General features: G+C 40.0%; 1 protein-coding gene across 4 annotated transcripts in view; it reads left to right on the forward strand.

Moving 5' to 3' along the window:
* Positions 1–18,668, forward strand: part of CHD6 (chromodomain helicase DNA binding protein 6) — a 237,380-nt gene that overhangs the window by 100,017 nt on the left and 118,695 nt on the right. For all 4 annotated transcript variants that reach the window (XM_004370339.2, XM_023724628.1, XM_023724623.1 and 1 more), the window contains 2 exons: positions 7–154; positions 1,975–2,124. In XM_004370339.2, the coding sequence (XP_004370396.1) occupies positions 7–154; positions 1,975–2,124 (298 nt within the window). The remainder of the gene's footprint in view (positions 1–6; positions 155–1,974; positions 2,125–18,668) is intronic.

Below are 18,668 nucleotides of genomic sequence, written 5' to 3' on the forward strand. Positions count from 1 at the left end.
TCATAGCAAGGAGCAAGGACCAACCCCAGTGGAGAAAAAGAAGAAAGGAAAAAGGAAAAGTGAAACCACAGTGGAGAGTTTAGAGCTGGATCAGGGCCTGCCGAACTCATCCCTGCGGAGTCCTGAGGAGTCCACTGAGTCTGCAGACAGCCAGGTACAGCTGTGCCCGGGAGCCCTGGTGAAGGTTACGGCTGCTTACTGGGATCTGGCTGACACTGATCCTGTTGCTACTCTGTGCCTGTCTCTAGCCTCCTGTCCTTCTGCACAGACCTGGGCTGGGCTTTTACCATTTCGGTGGGTGAGCAAGTAGACCACAGGCTTTTTTTCCCTAGCATACTTATCCTGTACTAATAATCGCCCAGTTTTTTAGAGTGTTTGCTTTCTTTTTGGAAAGTAGCATAGTAGACTGCAGAGGGAGCTAATGAGGGAAATGGAGTTGAGAGCCAGGCAGATAAGGTTCAGAAGGTCTGTTTTGCCATGTAGGTAATGTATTTAGGTCTCAGAGTGCTGGGCCCGTCTGTACAAGGACATGTTCATAATCCCAGATGCTGGGAATGCCAGGGATGTATTCATTATGCCAGAATAGGAAGGTTTGGCCAGACCTGGAAACAAAGAATTGCCCACTTAAATCTGATTCCTAAAAATATGCGAAGGTGTACCCATGACGTTGGTAGGAATTTTCTCCCTGATTTGAAGGAACTTTCCTGGACATGAATTCTAATATTTGGAAGGGCTGTTTCTTCTAATATCCTTAGCAACTTATCTGGGCCTTGTTGCTTCAAGGTGACTTTTTAAAATTAAACTGACTTACTATATCTTCAAAGATCATCTATACCCTCATAGATTTCTAGATGATCTTCACTATAGGAAGGTGTCAACTCCTAATGTCGTAAGTGGTAATAAGTAGTAGTATCTGGGATGTCAGGGCAGAGACCCCCTCACTGCCTATAAACTGGGTCTCGTGGCTCTTAGGTATCAAGTTTGACAGAGGAGCAAGCACCTCAGTTGATGGGGGTTGGCATTGCACTGTTTGCAGGATGGTGACCTGTGTAAACTGTATGATGAGGAGGGCGTTGGGGGAGAGGTTTTTATGTGCATTTCCTCACTTGAAGTTAAATGTCATAGAAGTGACAGTGAAGAAACAGGGAACAGAGAGAGGAAGCCCCGGAGGTTTCTTTAGAAGAAAAGGAAAGTAGGCTTTTGCTTTTGTATTTCTTTTTAAGGTTTAAGCATTTGAAAGTGAGCTAGCTGGTGAATGATTCTCTGAAGTCTTTCTGTGCTTGGATGTGATGAGTACTTAGGGACAAACCGGGTGGTTCTCTGTTTGAGGAAAGCCGCTGGGCTTCTTCGTGGTTGAACGTTCGCTCTCTAAAAGGTCAGAAGCTACTTAATTATAGATGAGTCCTTAGATGATGACTCATGAACCTTGTTTGTCACACTTAGGATGTCTCCTTGTGTTTTAAGGGGTGTTACGAGAGTCTCCAAGTAAGTCCCAATAAAATTGGAATTGGGTTTTTAAACTACATTTTAGGAGTAATGGTAGGTATGGTGAATTCAAGCAAAAGTGAAAAATAAAACACAACAAAAGACTGTCGTATTATCAAAATCTGAGCTTCCAGCTAGAACTAGAAGGAATCTGAAAGATGATAGCGTTTTACTGAATAGAAACTTATTCCAAAAAAGGTGGAAAAAAGTCACTGCCATTGATGAATAAAACACGCCTCCCTGGATGCTGCAACTGCACCTTCTCGGTGAATCCTAGCAGTTTGGAGAGTGGACTTTTATTCCCTCCCTCGGCTAGATCCCATTTCGAATGAGTGTAGCTCTTAAAAGAGTTGTGTTTAAGGAAGTTTTCTTCTGTAAAATGAGAAAGCTGTCCTTTGCATGTCAGTAAGTGGAGATGAGAATATTCTTGAACAAGCTTTGCCTTTGACTCACAGAGCTCCTCAATGATGGGGTGTGTTTCCCCTGCAGAAACGACGCTCAGGACGGCAAGTGAAGCGCAGAAAATACAACGAGGATCTGGACTTCAAAGTGGTGGATGATGATGGGGAAACAATCGCTGTTCTTGGAGCTGGCCGAACATCCGCCCTCTCGGCTTCTACACTGGCTTGGCAGGTGGAGGTATGCGTTTGGTTGAGGGTGCTGACCATAGCTTGGCAGTCATTTTGGCCTTCTTGACTGAGTTGTTATGTGGCTCTTTGCCAAAGCATAAATTAGGTCATTTTAACTACTGCTTATAACCTTCTAATGGCTTCCTGTTGAAATTAGAGTAAAATTCAGACTCCTTACTGTGGCCAGCAGCACCCTCTATAATTACACTCTCTCCTATTTCATGAAATCTATTACTCTCATTACTCTCTAGCCACACTGGCCATCTTTAATGTCTTGAACTAACAGTTCTTTCCCGCCTTCAGGCCTTTGCTTATGTTGTTCCTTCTGCCTAGAATGGTCCTTACAACATGCTTTACGTTACTGGTTCACCATTGTTTCAGATTCATCTAAAATGTTATCTCCTCAGAGAGATCTTTCCTGACTCTCCTATCTAAAGTAGATTGCTGCCCCTCATACCAGTGATTGGTAAATGCAGCCCTAGAAGTATGTGCTAGAATACAGTGGCTACACAGAAGGAGAAGCAGTCAGGAAGGGGGGAGGTCAGGGACATGGGAGGACAAGGATTTAAGAGGGGCATTTCTGACATGAACCAAGGCCCCAGAGCCTGAATGCTACCACAGGTTGTGGTATGACAAATAGCTGAGCATGGCTGAACTGTGGGGTCTGATTTGATCTCCCACCTCATGGTGGTGGGAGATAAGGGCAGAGTGTTAGGAAGAGTCAGACCGTGCAGGACCTTGGATATCAGCTAAGATATTTGGCCTTTGTACTGTAGATTGAATGAGGGGTAGCTGAGCTCAAGCAGAGAAGCAGGATGGGCATATTTGCATTATAGGAATTTCCGTTTACAGCAGTGTCAAGGAGGAAGAGGAATAGCTTTAGGACTTTATACACAGATACTACAAAGGAAGAGGGTGAATGTTGAAACGGAGGAAGTCTGTGCCAAGGAGCTTATAGAGAAGAAATTGCAAGCAGAAGAAGCAGCAGGCTGTGCGTGTGGGAGGGCCATTGTTGCCAGTGGCACATTTTGGGATACAGACTGTCTGTTTTCACAGAGTTACCGTCGCTGACTTGACAGAATTCATGCTTTGTGTGTGAGCGGCAGCAGCACAAATACCTGTCCTTCCTCCTGGACGTTAGTGTGTCTTACTGTAGCTGATAATACTTTATCTTCTTAAACCACCTTTCCTGCAGCTTAATAATTTCACATATCCTTTCACTCTCTGCTTGCATGGAAAGTAAGTAGGAGCAGGGGTTATTGTTCCCGTTTTAACAATCCAGAAACTAAGGTACAGAACAATCCAGGTCATAGAGTTACATAGCAGCGGTAATCAGTGACTAGCATACAAGAGTTGATTTCTTCTCTCTGCTAAGGCTTATCCAACTAACACTTAATAGGAATAATAATTTGGTGTATTGTCATTGCAGTACTTTTCAAGCAAATAGTTAAGAATAGCCCATGCAAGACTGCTATGAGGTGATAGGATTATGTTGCTTTATAATGGGTTTTGTTTCCTTGGGGATTTTATGGTTGGTTTGGTAGTTAAAACACCATAAACGATTTTGTTTTCTCCTACTAGTCATTTAGCCTAAACCATTAACCATATTTCAGTTGTTATTATGACTTATCCCCTAGTACCTGAAGGGCAGCATTAGCTGATCTGACAAAAAATAATTCGGGAAATTTTATATATCTTAATAAGGCTTTGCTGCCATCCCCTAAAGGTACAGTAAAGAGAGGGTTTATATATGATGCAACATAAGATGGGATCTGAATTTGCATTTTAAGTATGCCTCCAAATTTTTTACTAAATTTATGAAAGAAGGAGGCCTGATGTGTGGGTTTGGCCTTGATGTTCAGAGAGGCAGCCATGGTTCTGGCCTTCATGGCAAAAGCCTGTCCCACCTGCAGAGCCAGCAGGCAGTCTCTGAAGGGATTAGAGAGATGGGCTTATTGAGCAGTTTCCAAATTAGTGCTCTGGGGAGCCCTAGCTGCTGCAGAACCAAAACAGCTCCACTTGCATCTGTTTTACATATTGCATTTCCTGGTGAGGCTTGCAAAGATTTCCTGGCTAAAGCAAAGCTTGAAAGCCATGGATCTCATCTAGCATTCAAGGCAATCCAGTGGCACAGAAATTCAGCTGAAGAAGAGACTTTTTCATATGTCCTTCTCCTGAGGCCCTTTGACTAGGCTGGGTCTGCCTTCCTGGTTCTATTAGCTTGGGGCGGAGAGGGGTGTGGAGTCGTCCCCAGAAAGGCCCCACTGCCACCCCTCTGCACATCTGTGCGGTGTCTTTTCAGTATGCTCAGCCCGATTCTGTGACTGCTGGCCCCTGTCCCAGCCCCAGATTACATCCTCAGCATTGATTACCTAGTGGTGAGTTGCTAAAAACGTCTTTACATGTGATTTATTCTAAAACAAGACTGGCATATTAGTGCAGCCCCGCTTTTAGAATCCAGAGGACAGTCCCGACCCCTGGGTTGGGATGAGATTCAGGGTCAAAAAATAAGTTTCCATCCTACCTGACTCTTGCTTCCTTATGCTTCTCAAACTGATACTGGTGCCTGGAACACAAACTTTCACAGTTCGTGGTGTATTCACAACATACAAACTTTTACAAGGTTGTCTCAGTTCATGTCTTCTACAATTTGGATGGCTTGTATGATTTTGCCTTTGAAACAAAAGGACTTTAATTTGAATGAGGCTTTGACCCCTATGCCTCGCTCTTTGTCTGCACATGGTACCCTCTTCTTTGGTCTTTTCCTCTGCTTGGCGAGCTGAGCTCAGTTGTTACCTCCTCCAGGAAGCTCTGTACTCCCTCAGAGTTGGAGATTAGTGCCCCTCCTGTGTGCTCCCATAGCACTCAAATACATTAACTTTGTCATTGTACTTTAAACCTGCCTACTTTTTTGTTTCCTTCCTGTAACCCAGAAGCTATTGTAGGATAGACGTGTATCTTTTTTTCTATGTATCTCTCAAACATGACTGAGTTTCCATTATATCGTAAATTTCAGATTGACTCTCAGGAGCCATTTAGATGAAACCTTACTTACGGTACTTTTAATCCTGTTTCCTAGTGCTGTTGCTGTTGTTGTATTTCTTCCCAGAGTTGAGAGCTGCAACCCTTGCACAGTTCTGCCAGTTGTTCACAGCCTGCAGCTATTGTGATTTGTCAGTGCCTCTGCCATACTGGTTTTTTTTTTTTTTTTTTTAAACATTATGTTTTAGGTGAAAGTTTACACAGCAAATTAGTTTCCCATTCAACAATTTATTCACTGTTCTGTGACATTGGTTGCTACTGCTGCAAGGTGTCAGCACTTTCCCCATTTCCACCCTGGCTTCTCTCTTTACATCCCTCCAGTTTCCCTGCCCTTCCTTGCCTTCTCACCTTTGCTTTTGGGCAAATGTTGCCTGCTTGGTCTCGTATAGTTGATTGTTCTAAGGAGCACATTCCTCATAGGTGTTATTGTTTATTTTACAGGCCAATCTATTATTTGGCTGGAAGGTGACCTCTAGGAGTGGCTTCTGTTTCAGGTTAAAAGAGTATCTTAGAGTGATAGTCTTGGGGGTTCTGCCAGCCTCTATCCACCCAGGAAGTCTGGTCTTTTTTATGAATATGAGTTTTGTTCTACGTTTTTATCTCATTCTAACCAGGACCTTTTATTGTGTCCCTGGTCAGAGCAGTCGTTAGTGGTAGCTGGGCACTATCTAGTTCTTCTGGTCTCAGTCTGTACGAGGCTGTGGTTTGTGTGGGCCATTAGTCCTATGGACTAATTGCTTCCTTAAGTCTTTGGTTTCCTTCACTCTCTTTTGCCCCAGACAAGAAGAGACCAATAGTTATATCTTAGATGCCATACAGTTTTGAATATCACTCTTGATTGTTCCCATAGTCAGATTGTAAACTTTTGCAAAACAAGCATCACCTTTAAATTTATCGTAATTTCACAGCAGCATCTATCATAAAGACTTATACTTAATTGTTGTTTTAGTTATCGAATGCTGCTATAACAGAAATACCACAAGTAGGTGGCTTTAACAAATAGAAATTTATTCTCTCACAATTTAGGAGGCTAAAGTCCAGATTCAGAACACCAACTCTAGAAGGGAAGGCTTTCTCTCTGTCAGCTCTGGGGGAGGGTCCTTGTCTCTTTTTAGCTTCTGTTCCTAGGTTCCTTGGCAATCATATATTGCGTACTTTCCCCTCTGTTTCTGCTTGCTTGCTTGCTTAATCTGCTCTTTTATATCTTAAAAGATAATAATTTAAGACACACCCTACAGTAATACTGCCTCATTAACATAACAAAAAAATCCTTTCCCAAATGGGATCATAACCAAAGGTATACCAAACCTGTTGCTGGTGTGTCGATTCCAATTTCATAGCAACCCCGTAGAACAGAGTAGAACTGCCCCATAGGGTTTCCAAGGAGCCTCTGCTGAATTTGAACTGCCGACCTTTTGGTTAGCAGCCAAGCTCTTAACCACTGTGCCACCAGGGTTCCAACCACAGGTATAGGGGTTAGGATTTACAACACATATTTTTGGGGGACACCGTTCAATCCATAACATTCTACCCTTTGGTCCCTAAAAACATATGTCCTTCCCACATACAAAACACATTCACCCCGTCACATCATCCCAAAAGTCTTAAGTCAACTCCAAATCCAAAATCTCATGTCCTGAATCATCTAGATCAAATATGTGTGAGACATTAGGTGTATTCCATCTTGAGACAAATTTCTTCTTCATCTGTGAACCTGTGAAATCTAGAATACAAATTATCTGCTTCTAAAGTACAATGGTAGAACAGGCACAAGGTAGACATTTCCACTACAAATGGAAGAAATTGGAGAAAAGAAGGGATAATGGGTACTAAGCAAGTCCAAAACCCAGCAGAACAGATTACATTAGCTCTCAAGTCTTGAAAAGAATCCTCTGTTCTTCAGGACTATCTGGGTAATGGCCTCACCCAGACTCTGGATGTTGGCCACACTCTCTGGATTCTGGGTGGAGTCCCCTTGGCCCTGGGCTTCAGCTGTACCTTCCAGGTCCACTGGGATGGCAACTCTACTCCCTTGACTGTGGGTGGCCCTGTTCTAGTCTATTTGAGTGGCAGCCTCACCCCGTCAGCTCTGGCAGGCTCCGTTCTCCTGCCCCTTGTACAAGGCAGCCCCGCCCCCTCAACTTTGAGCAGTGGCCACATCCTCCTGGCTCACCTGAATGACAGCCCCACACTCCAGAACCAAGTTGGTGGAGAGCTGACTCTTTAAAACCTAGGAGGCTGTGGCTCCACCCTTTGAAACCGTGGCAGCCCTGCTTCCCGTGCTCCTTCCAACATTTCTCCTGATCTCTGAACTGGTCCAACTTGGAGGTCAACAGATATTTGGAACCAAGTCGCTCCATTGGCCAGTTTCCTGCCTGTAGAATTCCAGGAGGCAGGCAGCTTTCCTTCAGTTTGTATAATCTCTTTTTCTTTCAGTCTGAGCTCACAGGATTTTTGCTTTGGTGGTTGAATAGATCCATCAGTCACAGGTTTAGTCTCTTTAACAAAAGATTGAGCCACTAAGTCCTTGGTGAGAATTCTAGGGCATATATCCTTAGTTTGTACAACAGAATTTTCCAAATCTTTAGGTTTTGGTTTCATTTTGCACAGTTCATTTTTAAGTCTGTCTCTTTCCTCGCGCATTCTACTGTAATTGGCAAGGAGAAACCATGCTGCCCCTTTAAGATCTTCCTTAGAAATCTCAGCCAAGTATCCAAGTTCATCATTTACAAGTTCTGCCTTCCCTCAAATATTCGAACATAAATTATACAAGTTCTTCGCCACTGCTTAAAAAGCATCACCTTCCCTCCAGTGTAAAATCACATGTTCATTGTTTCCTTTTAAAGTCTCATCAAAAGCACATTTAACATCCACATTTCTAGCAACATTCTGTTCATGACGATAGAAGCTCTCATCACAGCTGTCAATTCTTTCTGAGCCCTCATCAGAATCACCTTTATCTTCAAGGCAAAGTAGGGTCTTACTCGATGAAGCACATCATAATTCCCTCCAGCCTCTATCCATTACCCAATTCCAAAACCACTTCCACATTTTAGGTATTCGTTAGAGCAGCACTGCACTCCTCAGTACCAAATTCTGTCTTAGTTATCTAGTGCTGCTATTACAGAAGTGCTACAAGTAGGTGGCTTTAACAAACAGAAATTTATTTTCTCACAGTTTAGGAGACTAAAGTCTGAGCTCAGGACACCTAGGGGAAGACTCTCTCTCTGTGTCCACTCTGGCAGAGGGTCCTTGTCCCTTTCTAGCTTCTATTTCTAGGTTCCTTGGCAATCATGTGTCTGTGCTTGCTTGCTTAATCTGCTCTTTTATATCTCAAAAGAGATTAAGTTAAGACACACTCTAAACTAATACTGCCCTGTTAACATAATAAAGAAAACCCATTCCCAAATGGGATTATAACCAGAGGTATAAGGGTTAGGATTTACAGCACATATTTTTGGGGGACATAATTCAATCCACAACAGTTGTACTTATCATCTACTTCTTAATGAATGAATAAACCTGCCTAGAATCCACTATATAAAACAGGTCTGATTTAACTTCTAGATAAGAAAGACAAAAAAAAATATTTTTCTTTCCTCCCAGGCTCTTGTTTTCTGTTTTTTTGTGAGGACTTATTTTTCCTCTGGCATTCATCTGTTTTCTCACTTCAAGCTGGCACTTGCACCTGCAGACACACCCCCTTTCCTAAAGTTACTTGCTGCTGTCTGGCTGTGTTACTTGGTGCAGGAGCATCAGTTCTGGCCTTTCATCGTTAGGCTCCTACCCACTCAGCCTGGGTGAGTGAGATTTTGACTCTTCCAGTTCTTCATTGGCTGCAACCACCGAGTCCCGTATTGGTTTTCTTCAGATTGTCTCCTATATTTGTTTCCTCTGGGTTTCTGCTGCCACCATCTGTGTTGAACCAGTGTTCAAATTACTGCTCTAGGCACTTTTCTAATTCCCTGCTACAAGTTTCTGTCCTTCCTACTCCATTACCAGATTAAATTTTCCCACAGTATTACTATCTTCTTCTCAGTATTTTGCTCAAGAAATCTACAGTGGCTACTTCTTAACTTACTATATTAGCTCAAAACTGGATTAAAAAAAAAAAAATGTGGCCACACCCTACCTATTTACCCTTGTTTATTTCCGCTCCTCTTTCTGTATCTTGTTTCTACTCTAATAAGTTAGGTTACTTAGTGTTCCAACTGTTTGTCATAGTTCCTGTACTTGAGTTCTTTCATTCTTTTGGCTCATTTCTCCTTGCTGTCTTTGTTGCTGTCCTCTTTTATCGGGCTTCATTTTTCAGGTACTTTGCTTAGTCTCTGAAGTCCAGGCTGCTGTCACTCTTTCTGAACTGTCACTGGGCTCATGGATACTGTTACACCAGTTAGCATTTACTCTGGGACACTTCTAAGATAAATACATTTATTTTGTCTTCCCTGAATGAGTGTGAGCCCTTTGAGACTGCTCATCACGTTTGAGGCTGCTTCTGTACCCTCCATAGCACTCGGCACATACTTGTTGATTTAGAAAGCAATTTTCTTCTTGCTAGACCCTCTTGTTGGCTAGCTAAATAGAAGTAAATGAGGTGATTGCTTGAGGTTGGGGTAAATAGGCTTGAAAACTTTTGAAGTTTTTCCTAAGGAAAAAAGAATTGTAATTATATGAATCCTCTGACTTAAAAGTGAATGAATTACAATGGTCTTCTTTGAAGGATAATTTGAGAAAATTCCAAGCAGTTATGAACAGATGGCAGTTGTGGAAGTGTCTTTGGCAAGCAGATTTGGTTTATATCTGTGTGTATCTGTATACACTGCATGTTTATACACACATGATCATGCTTATACACAATCTCTGTTTAGGAAAAAAAAAGATCCTGATCTTCCAGCATTCCCTTCCTACTTTGATGTGTATATTGAAAATGTTACTCACTTTTCCTTTTATTACAATAGAATGAAAATTTGTTTGTAGTATTTTGAGGATCATCGTTGATTTTTTTTTAACACCAGTGTTCACCCCCATACTTCAACCAGTGTCCAAAAATAAATTGAAATTTTGTTTTAAATTCCTTAATTTTTACTTGAAATTTTTCTGTAATGAAGAGTGTTTTAAGCCCTCCATTCTTTTAATGGAAACCCTGGTGGTGCAGTGGTTAAGAGCTATGGCTGCTAACCGAAAGGTCAGCAGTTTGAGTCCACCAGGCGCTCCTTGGAAACCCTATGGGGCAGTTCTACACTGTCCTGTAGGGTCGCTGTAAGTTGGAATTGACTCAGTGGCAGCGGGTTTGGTTTTTTGGTTTTATTCTTTTAATACTCAGAGTAAAGACCTCTGCTTTCTTCATCCAAGTATTAAGATTTCCATAGATTTGATCTTGGTAAAATACTCTGAATAGCAATTACAATTCTACTGTCAGAATGTCTTTATCTATTCTCCATGTTAGCTAAGAATAGGAGAATATTTGAAGCAATTTAGTAGGGAAGAGAACATTGTTCCTTTCGGTGTATGTATATATATACAAATGCTTTCTTACTAGTCAGAGGTACACATTTTAGCTTTGTGGAGGGGTAGGTAGGGAAGGTAGTCACCATTTACGAAAGCTTAATGCTGAAGAGCTTGGGAAGACTTTATGTAGAAGAGAGAGAGGTGAGGGGTTGGCTAGGAGATCGGAGTTTAGTTTTTGGACATTTTAAGCTTGAAGTAGCTGTTAGATATTGAAGTGGAGATGTCAAGTAACGATCAAATACATGAGTCTGAAGAGCTTCTGAGCTGAATGTAGAAATTTGGGAGACATCAGAAATGTAGCCAGTACTTAAAACTGTGAGACTGGCTGAGATCACCAAGAGAATGAGTATAGATAGAAAAGAGAAGAGACACAAAGATGTGCCTGTAGGAAATGCCAGTGATAAGAGTTAATGTTGGAGGATTTCCAGTTCCAGGTAATATGTAGTAGGTCATAGAGATGCCAACACTGCACAAAATTTTAAAAGGATAAATTGCAAAAATCATAGTTTTAAGTATATCGGATAGCTGTGAGAGCAAGAAAAATTACATACACTAAAATTCTAAATGGTGAAGAGCCATCCCTAGGTGAGCTGATAGTTGCTGGCTCTTCTCTAGTGATATTCACCAATTCTGGTTGTGAACTGAACGTCAGGCTTGGCCCAAACTAAGAGACTATTCTCTTTGTCAGACCCTGCTGGTGTTTGATTATTCAGGACTGGTGAAATGATAGGAAACTAAAGGAATTCCCAAACCAGGGAGAGGGAATCTTAATTTTTCAGAATTCTAGGGTGGCACAAGAGGCTAGGGGCTTGGCCAGAAGGTAGGTTGAGATCTCACAGCCTCATGGTGCTTACAACATTTCACTAAAAGAATGGAGCCTGTCACAAACAACAAATTCCCACTTAAGATGCTTGTCAGGTTTTTAACCTGCTTGGAATGGAGGCTAAAGAGCTAAGCTCAAAACCTCCACAGGACAGGTGTTTCAGGGTTCAGGAGTAAAAAGACTCACCAAACTCTCAATCAGTGGTTTTGTACATTCACACTTGAGGAATAGATAAAACAAGAGATGGACTGAATTTTAACAGTAACCCAGTCCTGACCTGTCTCAATCCCTGATTGGACCCCTCTCCCTGTCTAAGACAAAGTGGGAAATACTTATGATGGAAGATTCTATGTGGAGCTGCTTCGATCTGTTTATCTTCAACTACCTTTATATAAAAAAAAAAAAAAAAAAATGCTAAATTTTTGAAGAGGGAGGAAAATGTGACCAAAAATCAAGAGAATAAACACATAATATAAGCAGAGTCCAGATGATCCACATACTGGAATTAGCAGAAAAGAACTTTAAAATAACTATGACTAATATGTTTAAGAAAATAGAGAAAAAGATGGACGACATGAAATTTTAAATTAAACAGAAATGAATCTAAAAGAGAATTAAATCCGTATTCTGGAACTTAAAAAAATAATAATTTATAAAATTAAGAACCCAATGGATGGCTTTAAAAGCAGACTGGATACAATGGAAGATGAGATTAGTGAAGTTGAAGACAGATGAGTAGAAAATTTTCTAAACTGAAGCACAGAGAGAAAAAAGAAGCATCTCTAAGTTTAATCGTAAACATAAAGTAGAGATTAGAGCAGAAGCGATATTTGAAGATATAATTAATGAACAAGCATTCCCATAAACTGGTAGAAGATATCAACCAATAGACTGAAATTCAACAAACCCTCAAGCAGGAAAAATACAAAGAAAAACCATACCTAGGTATCTTGGTTAAACTGTAGAAAACCAAAGACTGGGAGAAACTCTTAAAAGCTACTAGAGAAAAACTGACAGCTAATATTATATTAAATGGCACAATATTGAATGTTTTCCCCCAATATGTTCCCAGCAACATATTGGAGGTCCTGACCACTGTAATAAGGTAAAAAGAAGAAATAAAGTTTAAAGATTGGAAAGGAAGAAGTAAAACTGTCACTATTTGCAGATGACATGATTGCATATGTAGAAAATTCAACAGAATCTACGAACAAATCATTAGAATTAATGAATGTGAATTAAGCAAATTTGTAAGATTCAAGGACAGTATACAAAAATTTATTATATTTTTATAAACCAGTTTAAAAAATTAGGACAGGGAAATTGTAAAATACTATTTATAACAGCATCAAAAGTATCAGAAACCCTTGAATAATTCTCCAAAGATATGTAAGTCCTCTGTACTAAAAACATTGCCATAAGAAATTAAAGAAGACCTAAATAACATGGAGAGAATACTTTGTACATAGGTATTTAGTATTGTTACAATGTCCGTAATTCAGCTCCAGTCAAAATCCCAGCAGGGTTGGGTGTGTGTGTAAATTGATAAACACGTGCCAAAATTTATTTGGAAATGCAGAAGACCCAGAATAGCGATGACTATCTTGAATAAACTCAGTTAGAAGACATATCATATCAAGGCTTATTAATGAAGCTACAGTAATTAAGACAGGGTGGTATTGCAATAAAAATCAAACCAAATCCATTGCCATCGAGTCGATTCTGACTCATAGTGACCATATAGGACAAAGTAGAAGTGCCCCATAGATTTTCAAGGAGCAGCTGGTAGATTTGAACTGCTGACCTTTGTTTAGCAGCTGTAGCTCTTAACCACTGCACCACTAGGGCTCCGGTATTGCCATAGGGGTAGATAAATAGACCAATGGAACAAAATAGAGCTGCACTGTGTAATACCACAGCCACTAACCACATGTTCCTATCGAGTACTTGAAATGTGGCTAGTTTACATTGAAACGTGTTGGAAGTGTAAAGTGTGCACAGGATTTTCAAGACTTGTATGAAAAAAAGGACTATAAAACATTTCATTAATTTTTTTATATTGATGACATGTTGAAATAATATTTTGGGTTTGTTGGTTTAAATAAAATATATTATTAAACTCAGTTTCATTGGTTTCTATTTTAACATGGCTACTAGATAATTTAAAATTACAAATGTGGCTCACATTGTATTTCTGTTGGACAGTATTTGGGTAGAGAATTCATAAGTCATCTGATTTATGACAAAAGAGAAAAGGGTGGCTTTTCAATAAATTATACTGCATCAGTTGAATATCCACATGCCAAAAAACGAAGCTTGATCTTTATCTCGTACTAGCACTAGACACAGAAATTAATTTGAAATAATCATAGGCTTAATGGCAGAGGCAAAAACAATAAACCTAAAAAATTAAAAACAGCAGAATATCGTAATGACCTTGGTGTCAGCAAATGTCGTTAAACAGAACACTAAATTACTGTACCAAAAGCTAAACCTGTTGCTGTTGAGTTGATTCCGACTCATAGCGACTTTGTAGGACAGGGCAGAACTGCCCCATAGGTTTCCAAGGCTGTAAATCTTTACAGAAGCAGACTGCCACATCTTTCTCCCATGGAGCAGCTGGTGGGTTTGAACTATCGACCTTTCGATTAGTAGCTGAGTGCTTAACCACTGCACCACCAGGACTCCTTCTAAATTTACTGTGTGTAAAAGATCTTCTGTTCATCAAAAGACATGTTCAGAGATTGAAAAGGCAAACCATAGACAGGTTGAAAGCGTTTATAATCTGACAGAGGACTCTTATCCAGAATATATAAAAAACTCCGACAAATAAATAAAACAGGATATTAAAAAGTAGGCAAATGACTTGAATAGGAGCTTCACAAAAGAGTATACCTAGATGACCAAAGATGCTCAGCACTCTTTAAGTTATGAAGGAAATGCACATTAATGAGATAACACTATACATCCACTAGAATGGCTAAAAATTTCAAAGACTGATAATGTCGATTCAGCTGGAGCTCTCATAACCTCTGGTGAATGTGAAAATTGTTACAATCACTTTGGGAAAAAATGGACAATATCTGTTAAAACTAACACGTATCTACCCTATAACCCAACAGTTCCACTCCTAGGTAAGACAAGATAAATGAGTGCATTTGTCCACCGAAAGATATGCACACAAATGTTTATATGAGCTTTATGTGTACTATAAAAATTAGAAGCAACCCAAATGTTTCTAACCACTAGAAGGGATAAATAAATGGTGGTGTATTTATACAGTGAAATAGTAGGCTGTAGTACAACAGAATGAAGTACATTCTATGTGATTACATGAAGTTTAATAATAGGCAAAACTAGTATATGGTGACAGAAGTCTGAATAGTGGTTACTTCCAGTGGGGGCAGGAAGATACCTTCCAGAATGTTGGAAATGTTATATATCTTGATTTGGTGGTAGTTATCAAGTGCATATGTATGTATATAGAAATTCATCAAGGTGTACACTTAAGATTTGTGAATAGTATATGTATACCATACCTCAGTACTTTTTCTAAAATAATACTATGTTTTCAGTGAAGGTTTACACAGCAGTTTAGGTTCCCACTCAACATTTTCTACATAAGTTGTTCAGTGACATTGGTTACATTCTTCACAATGTGTGAATATTCTCATTATTTCCATTCTGATTATTCCATTCCCATTAACCTCATTTCCCTGTGCCCTTATATTCTCATCTTTGTTTTAAAGTAATTGTTGACTGTTTGGTCTCATAGGTGATTTTTTTAAAGGAGCACAGTACTTAGGGTGATATTCATTATTTTTTGAGCCAATTTGTTATTTAGCTACAGGATGACCTCAGGAGGTAGTTTCTTTCAAGGTTTGAAGAGTATCTCAGGGCAATAGTCTTAGAAAGTCCTCCAGTCTCATCCAGTCCAGTAGGTCTGTTTTTGTTTTTGTTTTTTTTTTTAAGGAATTTGAGGTTCTCTTCTACATTTTTCTCCCATTCTGTCAGGGTCCATCTATTGTGGCCCTGATCAGAGCTGTTGGTGGTAGCAGGGCACCATCTAGTAGTTCTGGTCTCAGGATAGATGAGACTGTGGTTTGTGTAGACTATTTGTCCTGTAAACTAGTTTCTTCTTTGAGTCTTTGGTTTCCTTCTTCCTCTTTTGCTCCGGACAAGTAGAGCCCCATAGGACCCATAGTTGTATCTTAGATGTCCTCTCGCAAGCTTTTAAGACTCCAGACAGTACTCACCAAACATAACTTTATGAACCATACTATGCCAGTTGACCTAGATGTCCCATGAGACCATGGTCTTAATGCTTCAAACCCAGAAATCCAATCCCACAAGGTATTTGGTTATGTCTAAGAAGTATCTGTAACTGTGCCCCCAATGTGCTTTATTATTTATGTGAATATTTGTGTAGTCACATAAATGCATATAGATACATATATGTATACACCTATATATACATACCTATACACATATATAGGGTCACTGTGAGTCAGAATTGACTCTACGGCAATGGGTTTTTAATTTTTTTATGCACGTATGCTTACATACATACGTATATATAAATACCCGTACATATATTTTTTGGTTGTTGTTGCTGTTTCCAAATTATATATGCCATAACAATTACCAGCAGGTCCTTTTTTCTTGTGTACTTTTTAGTAACATTGTTTACCTTCAAGAAGCTGTGTACACTTCACCCTTGTTCGGTATTACCTTTCCCATCACCAAAAATAACAAGTGTCTGCTATCTAGAGAGTGAATCCTCCTCTCCACCCCCATCCCTGGTAACCACTAATGAACATTAGTTTCTGTATACTTACTTGTTCATGTCCTTTCATAAAAGTAAGAACATACAATATTTGTGTTTTTGTGATTGACTTATTTCACTCAGTATAATGTCCTCCAGGTTCATCCATGTTCCAAAATGTTTTGGGAACTCATTTTTTTTTATTGCTGAATAGTATTCCATTGTTATGTATGTACCACATTTTATTTTTCCATTCATTCGTGATGTGCACTTAGGTTTCCATCTAATAATAGTGCTGCGAGGAACGTAAGTGTGCCTATGTCTATTTGTGTCACTTCTATTAGATCCCTAGGATATATACCTAGGAGTGGAATTGCTAGGTCATATGGCAGCTCTACCTCTAGCTAGCTAGCTAGCTTGCTTGCTTGCTTTCTCTCTCTCTCTTTCTTTCCTTTTCTTTCTTTCATCTTGGCCATCCTAGTGGGAGTAAAATCCTCAGTAATTTTTAAAGAATTATGTTAGCATAACTGATATGTTCTTGGTGATGAAGACCATATCTCATTTATTTTTGTAAGACCAGTTCATAAACATAGAAGGTACTCAATAAATAATGTGGAAGAAATTTAGGAAGGAAGTGAAGTAGGAAGGTAGGAAGGATGTTGGTTCATTGATCTAGTTTCTCTTAATCCAGCACCTACCTGTTGCTTTACTGCGAACTTGCCATATTCAGATCTCTGTTTGTTAGCTGGCAGGGTCAGTGGTAGTGGTCCTTGCTGCTCATTAAAGTAAATCTAGCTTTGACTCTTTGCCATTAGCCATCCCGATAGTATATGATCTAAGTAGATGGAGAACTGGAGACTTTTATTAAGTAACAGGTCAAGAATAATAGCTCTCGCCAGTCTTTTGGCCTGGGAGAGTTTGGTGCTTTATTTCCTCACTGTATTTATTTTTTTTCTTATCTTTTCCTCTTTATTTAGCATTTAGCAAATATTGTATCACCCACAGTGTACCTGGCCTTTTCTAGGCAATTAGCTGCATCAATGAACAGAACAAATAATGTTTTATATTGTGATGAGAGAAGAAAGGCAATAAACAGTAAACTGCCGCCTTCTTTCCTTGCCTGTGCTTAAGAATCAAGCAAAACAAATACTTAAACAGAAAAACAACAGCTTCATCTGTCTCTTTCCCCTTCCTTCTATTGTATGATAAGCAGAGTTCACTTGCCGCTTTCTTGAACAGTGGGAAGGGACTCTTGTCATTTTGGATTTATTTCGGCATGGCACCTAGCACAGTGCCATGTGTCTGGGGGAGCGTAATAAATATTTGTAACCTTTGGGAGCGTCTGTCTGTGCCAGCTGATTTCCATAATTCTTTCTTACCATCTGCCCACCTCATCTTTTTTTACTACCATCCCTTTTCTGGGAAAAGTTTGATTTAAGATCTAAAGAAATGTAATGTTTTCTGTAATGGTACGGCTTTGGGACAGTGGAACCCTTAGAATGGGTAAGCTGAACACAATGATATGCAGCACAAATGATCCTTCTGAGAAGTTCCAACCAGGAACTTAAAATAGTGAATCTGGCACAGTTGTTATGATGAACGTTCTTTCCGTATCACTGTTTTAAGTCTCATGATAAATACTAGATCTGGAAAGGTCATAGCGCATATACTCATTGCCGTCGAGTAGATTCCGACTCATAGCAACCCTGTAGGACAGAGTAGAACTGCTCCGTAGGGTTTCCTAGGCTATAAATTTTTATGGGAGCAGACTGCCACATCTTTCTCCTGGAGAGTAGCTGGTAGGTTTAAACCACCAATCTTTCTGTTAGCAGCCGAGTGCTTAGCCACTGCACCACCAGGGTTCCTATACAAACCAAATCAAACCCGTTGCTGTCGAGTTGATTCTGACTCATAGTGACTTCATAAGACAGAGTAGAACTGCCCCAAAGGGTTTCCAAGGGGCTGCTGGTGGATTCAAACTGCTGACCTTTTGGTTAGCAGCTGAGCTCTTTTTTTTTTTAAATTGTTGTAGTTAAATGAAGTTTACATTTCAAGTTAGTCTCCCATACAGAATTTTTCTTTTTTTTTTTTTTTTTTACACACGTTGTTAAGAGACCCCAACTGCTCACCGGATTCTGTGACAGCACACTCCTGCCCTCCACCCCTGATTCCCCATGAACATTCAGCCAGCTCCTAACTCTCTCTGCCATCCCATCTCACCTCTGGACAGAAGCTGCCGCTTTGGTCTCTTGTATCTACTTGACTAAGAGGCATATTCTTCACAAGTATCACTTTATGTCCCGTAGTCCAGTCTAATCCCTGTCTGAAGAGTTGGCCTCGGAAATTGTTTTAGTTCTGGGCTGATAGAGAGTCCAGGGGCCATGCTTTCCTGGGCACCTCCAGTCTCAGTCAGACC

The sequence above is a fragment of the Trichechus manatus genome, unplaced genomic scaffold, assembly GCF_000243295.1.
Source record: "Trichechus manatus latirostris isolate Lorelei unplaced genomic scaffold, TriManLat1.0 scaffold00008, whole genome shotgun sequence".
NCBI lineage: Eukaryota > Metazoa > Chordata > Mammalia > Sirenia > Trichechidae > Trichechus > Trichechus manatus.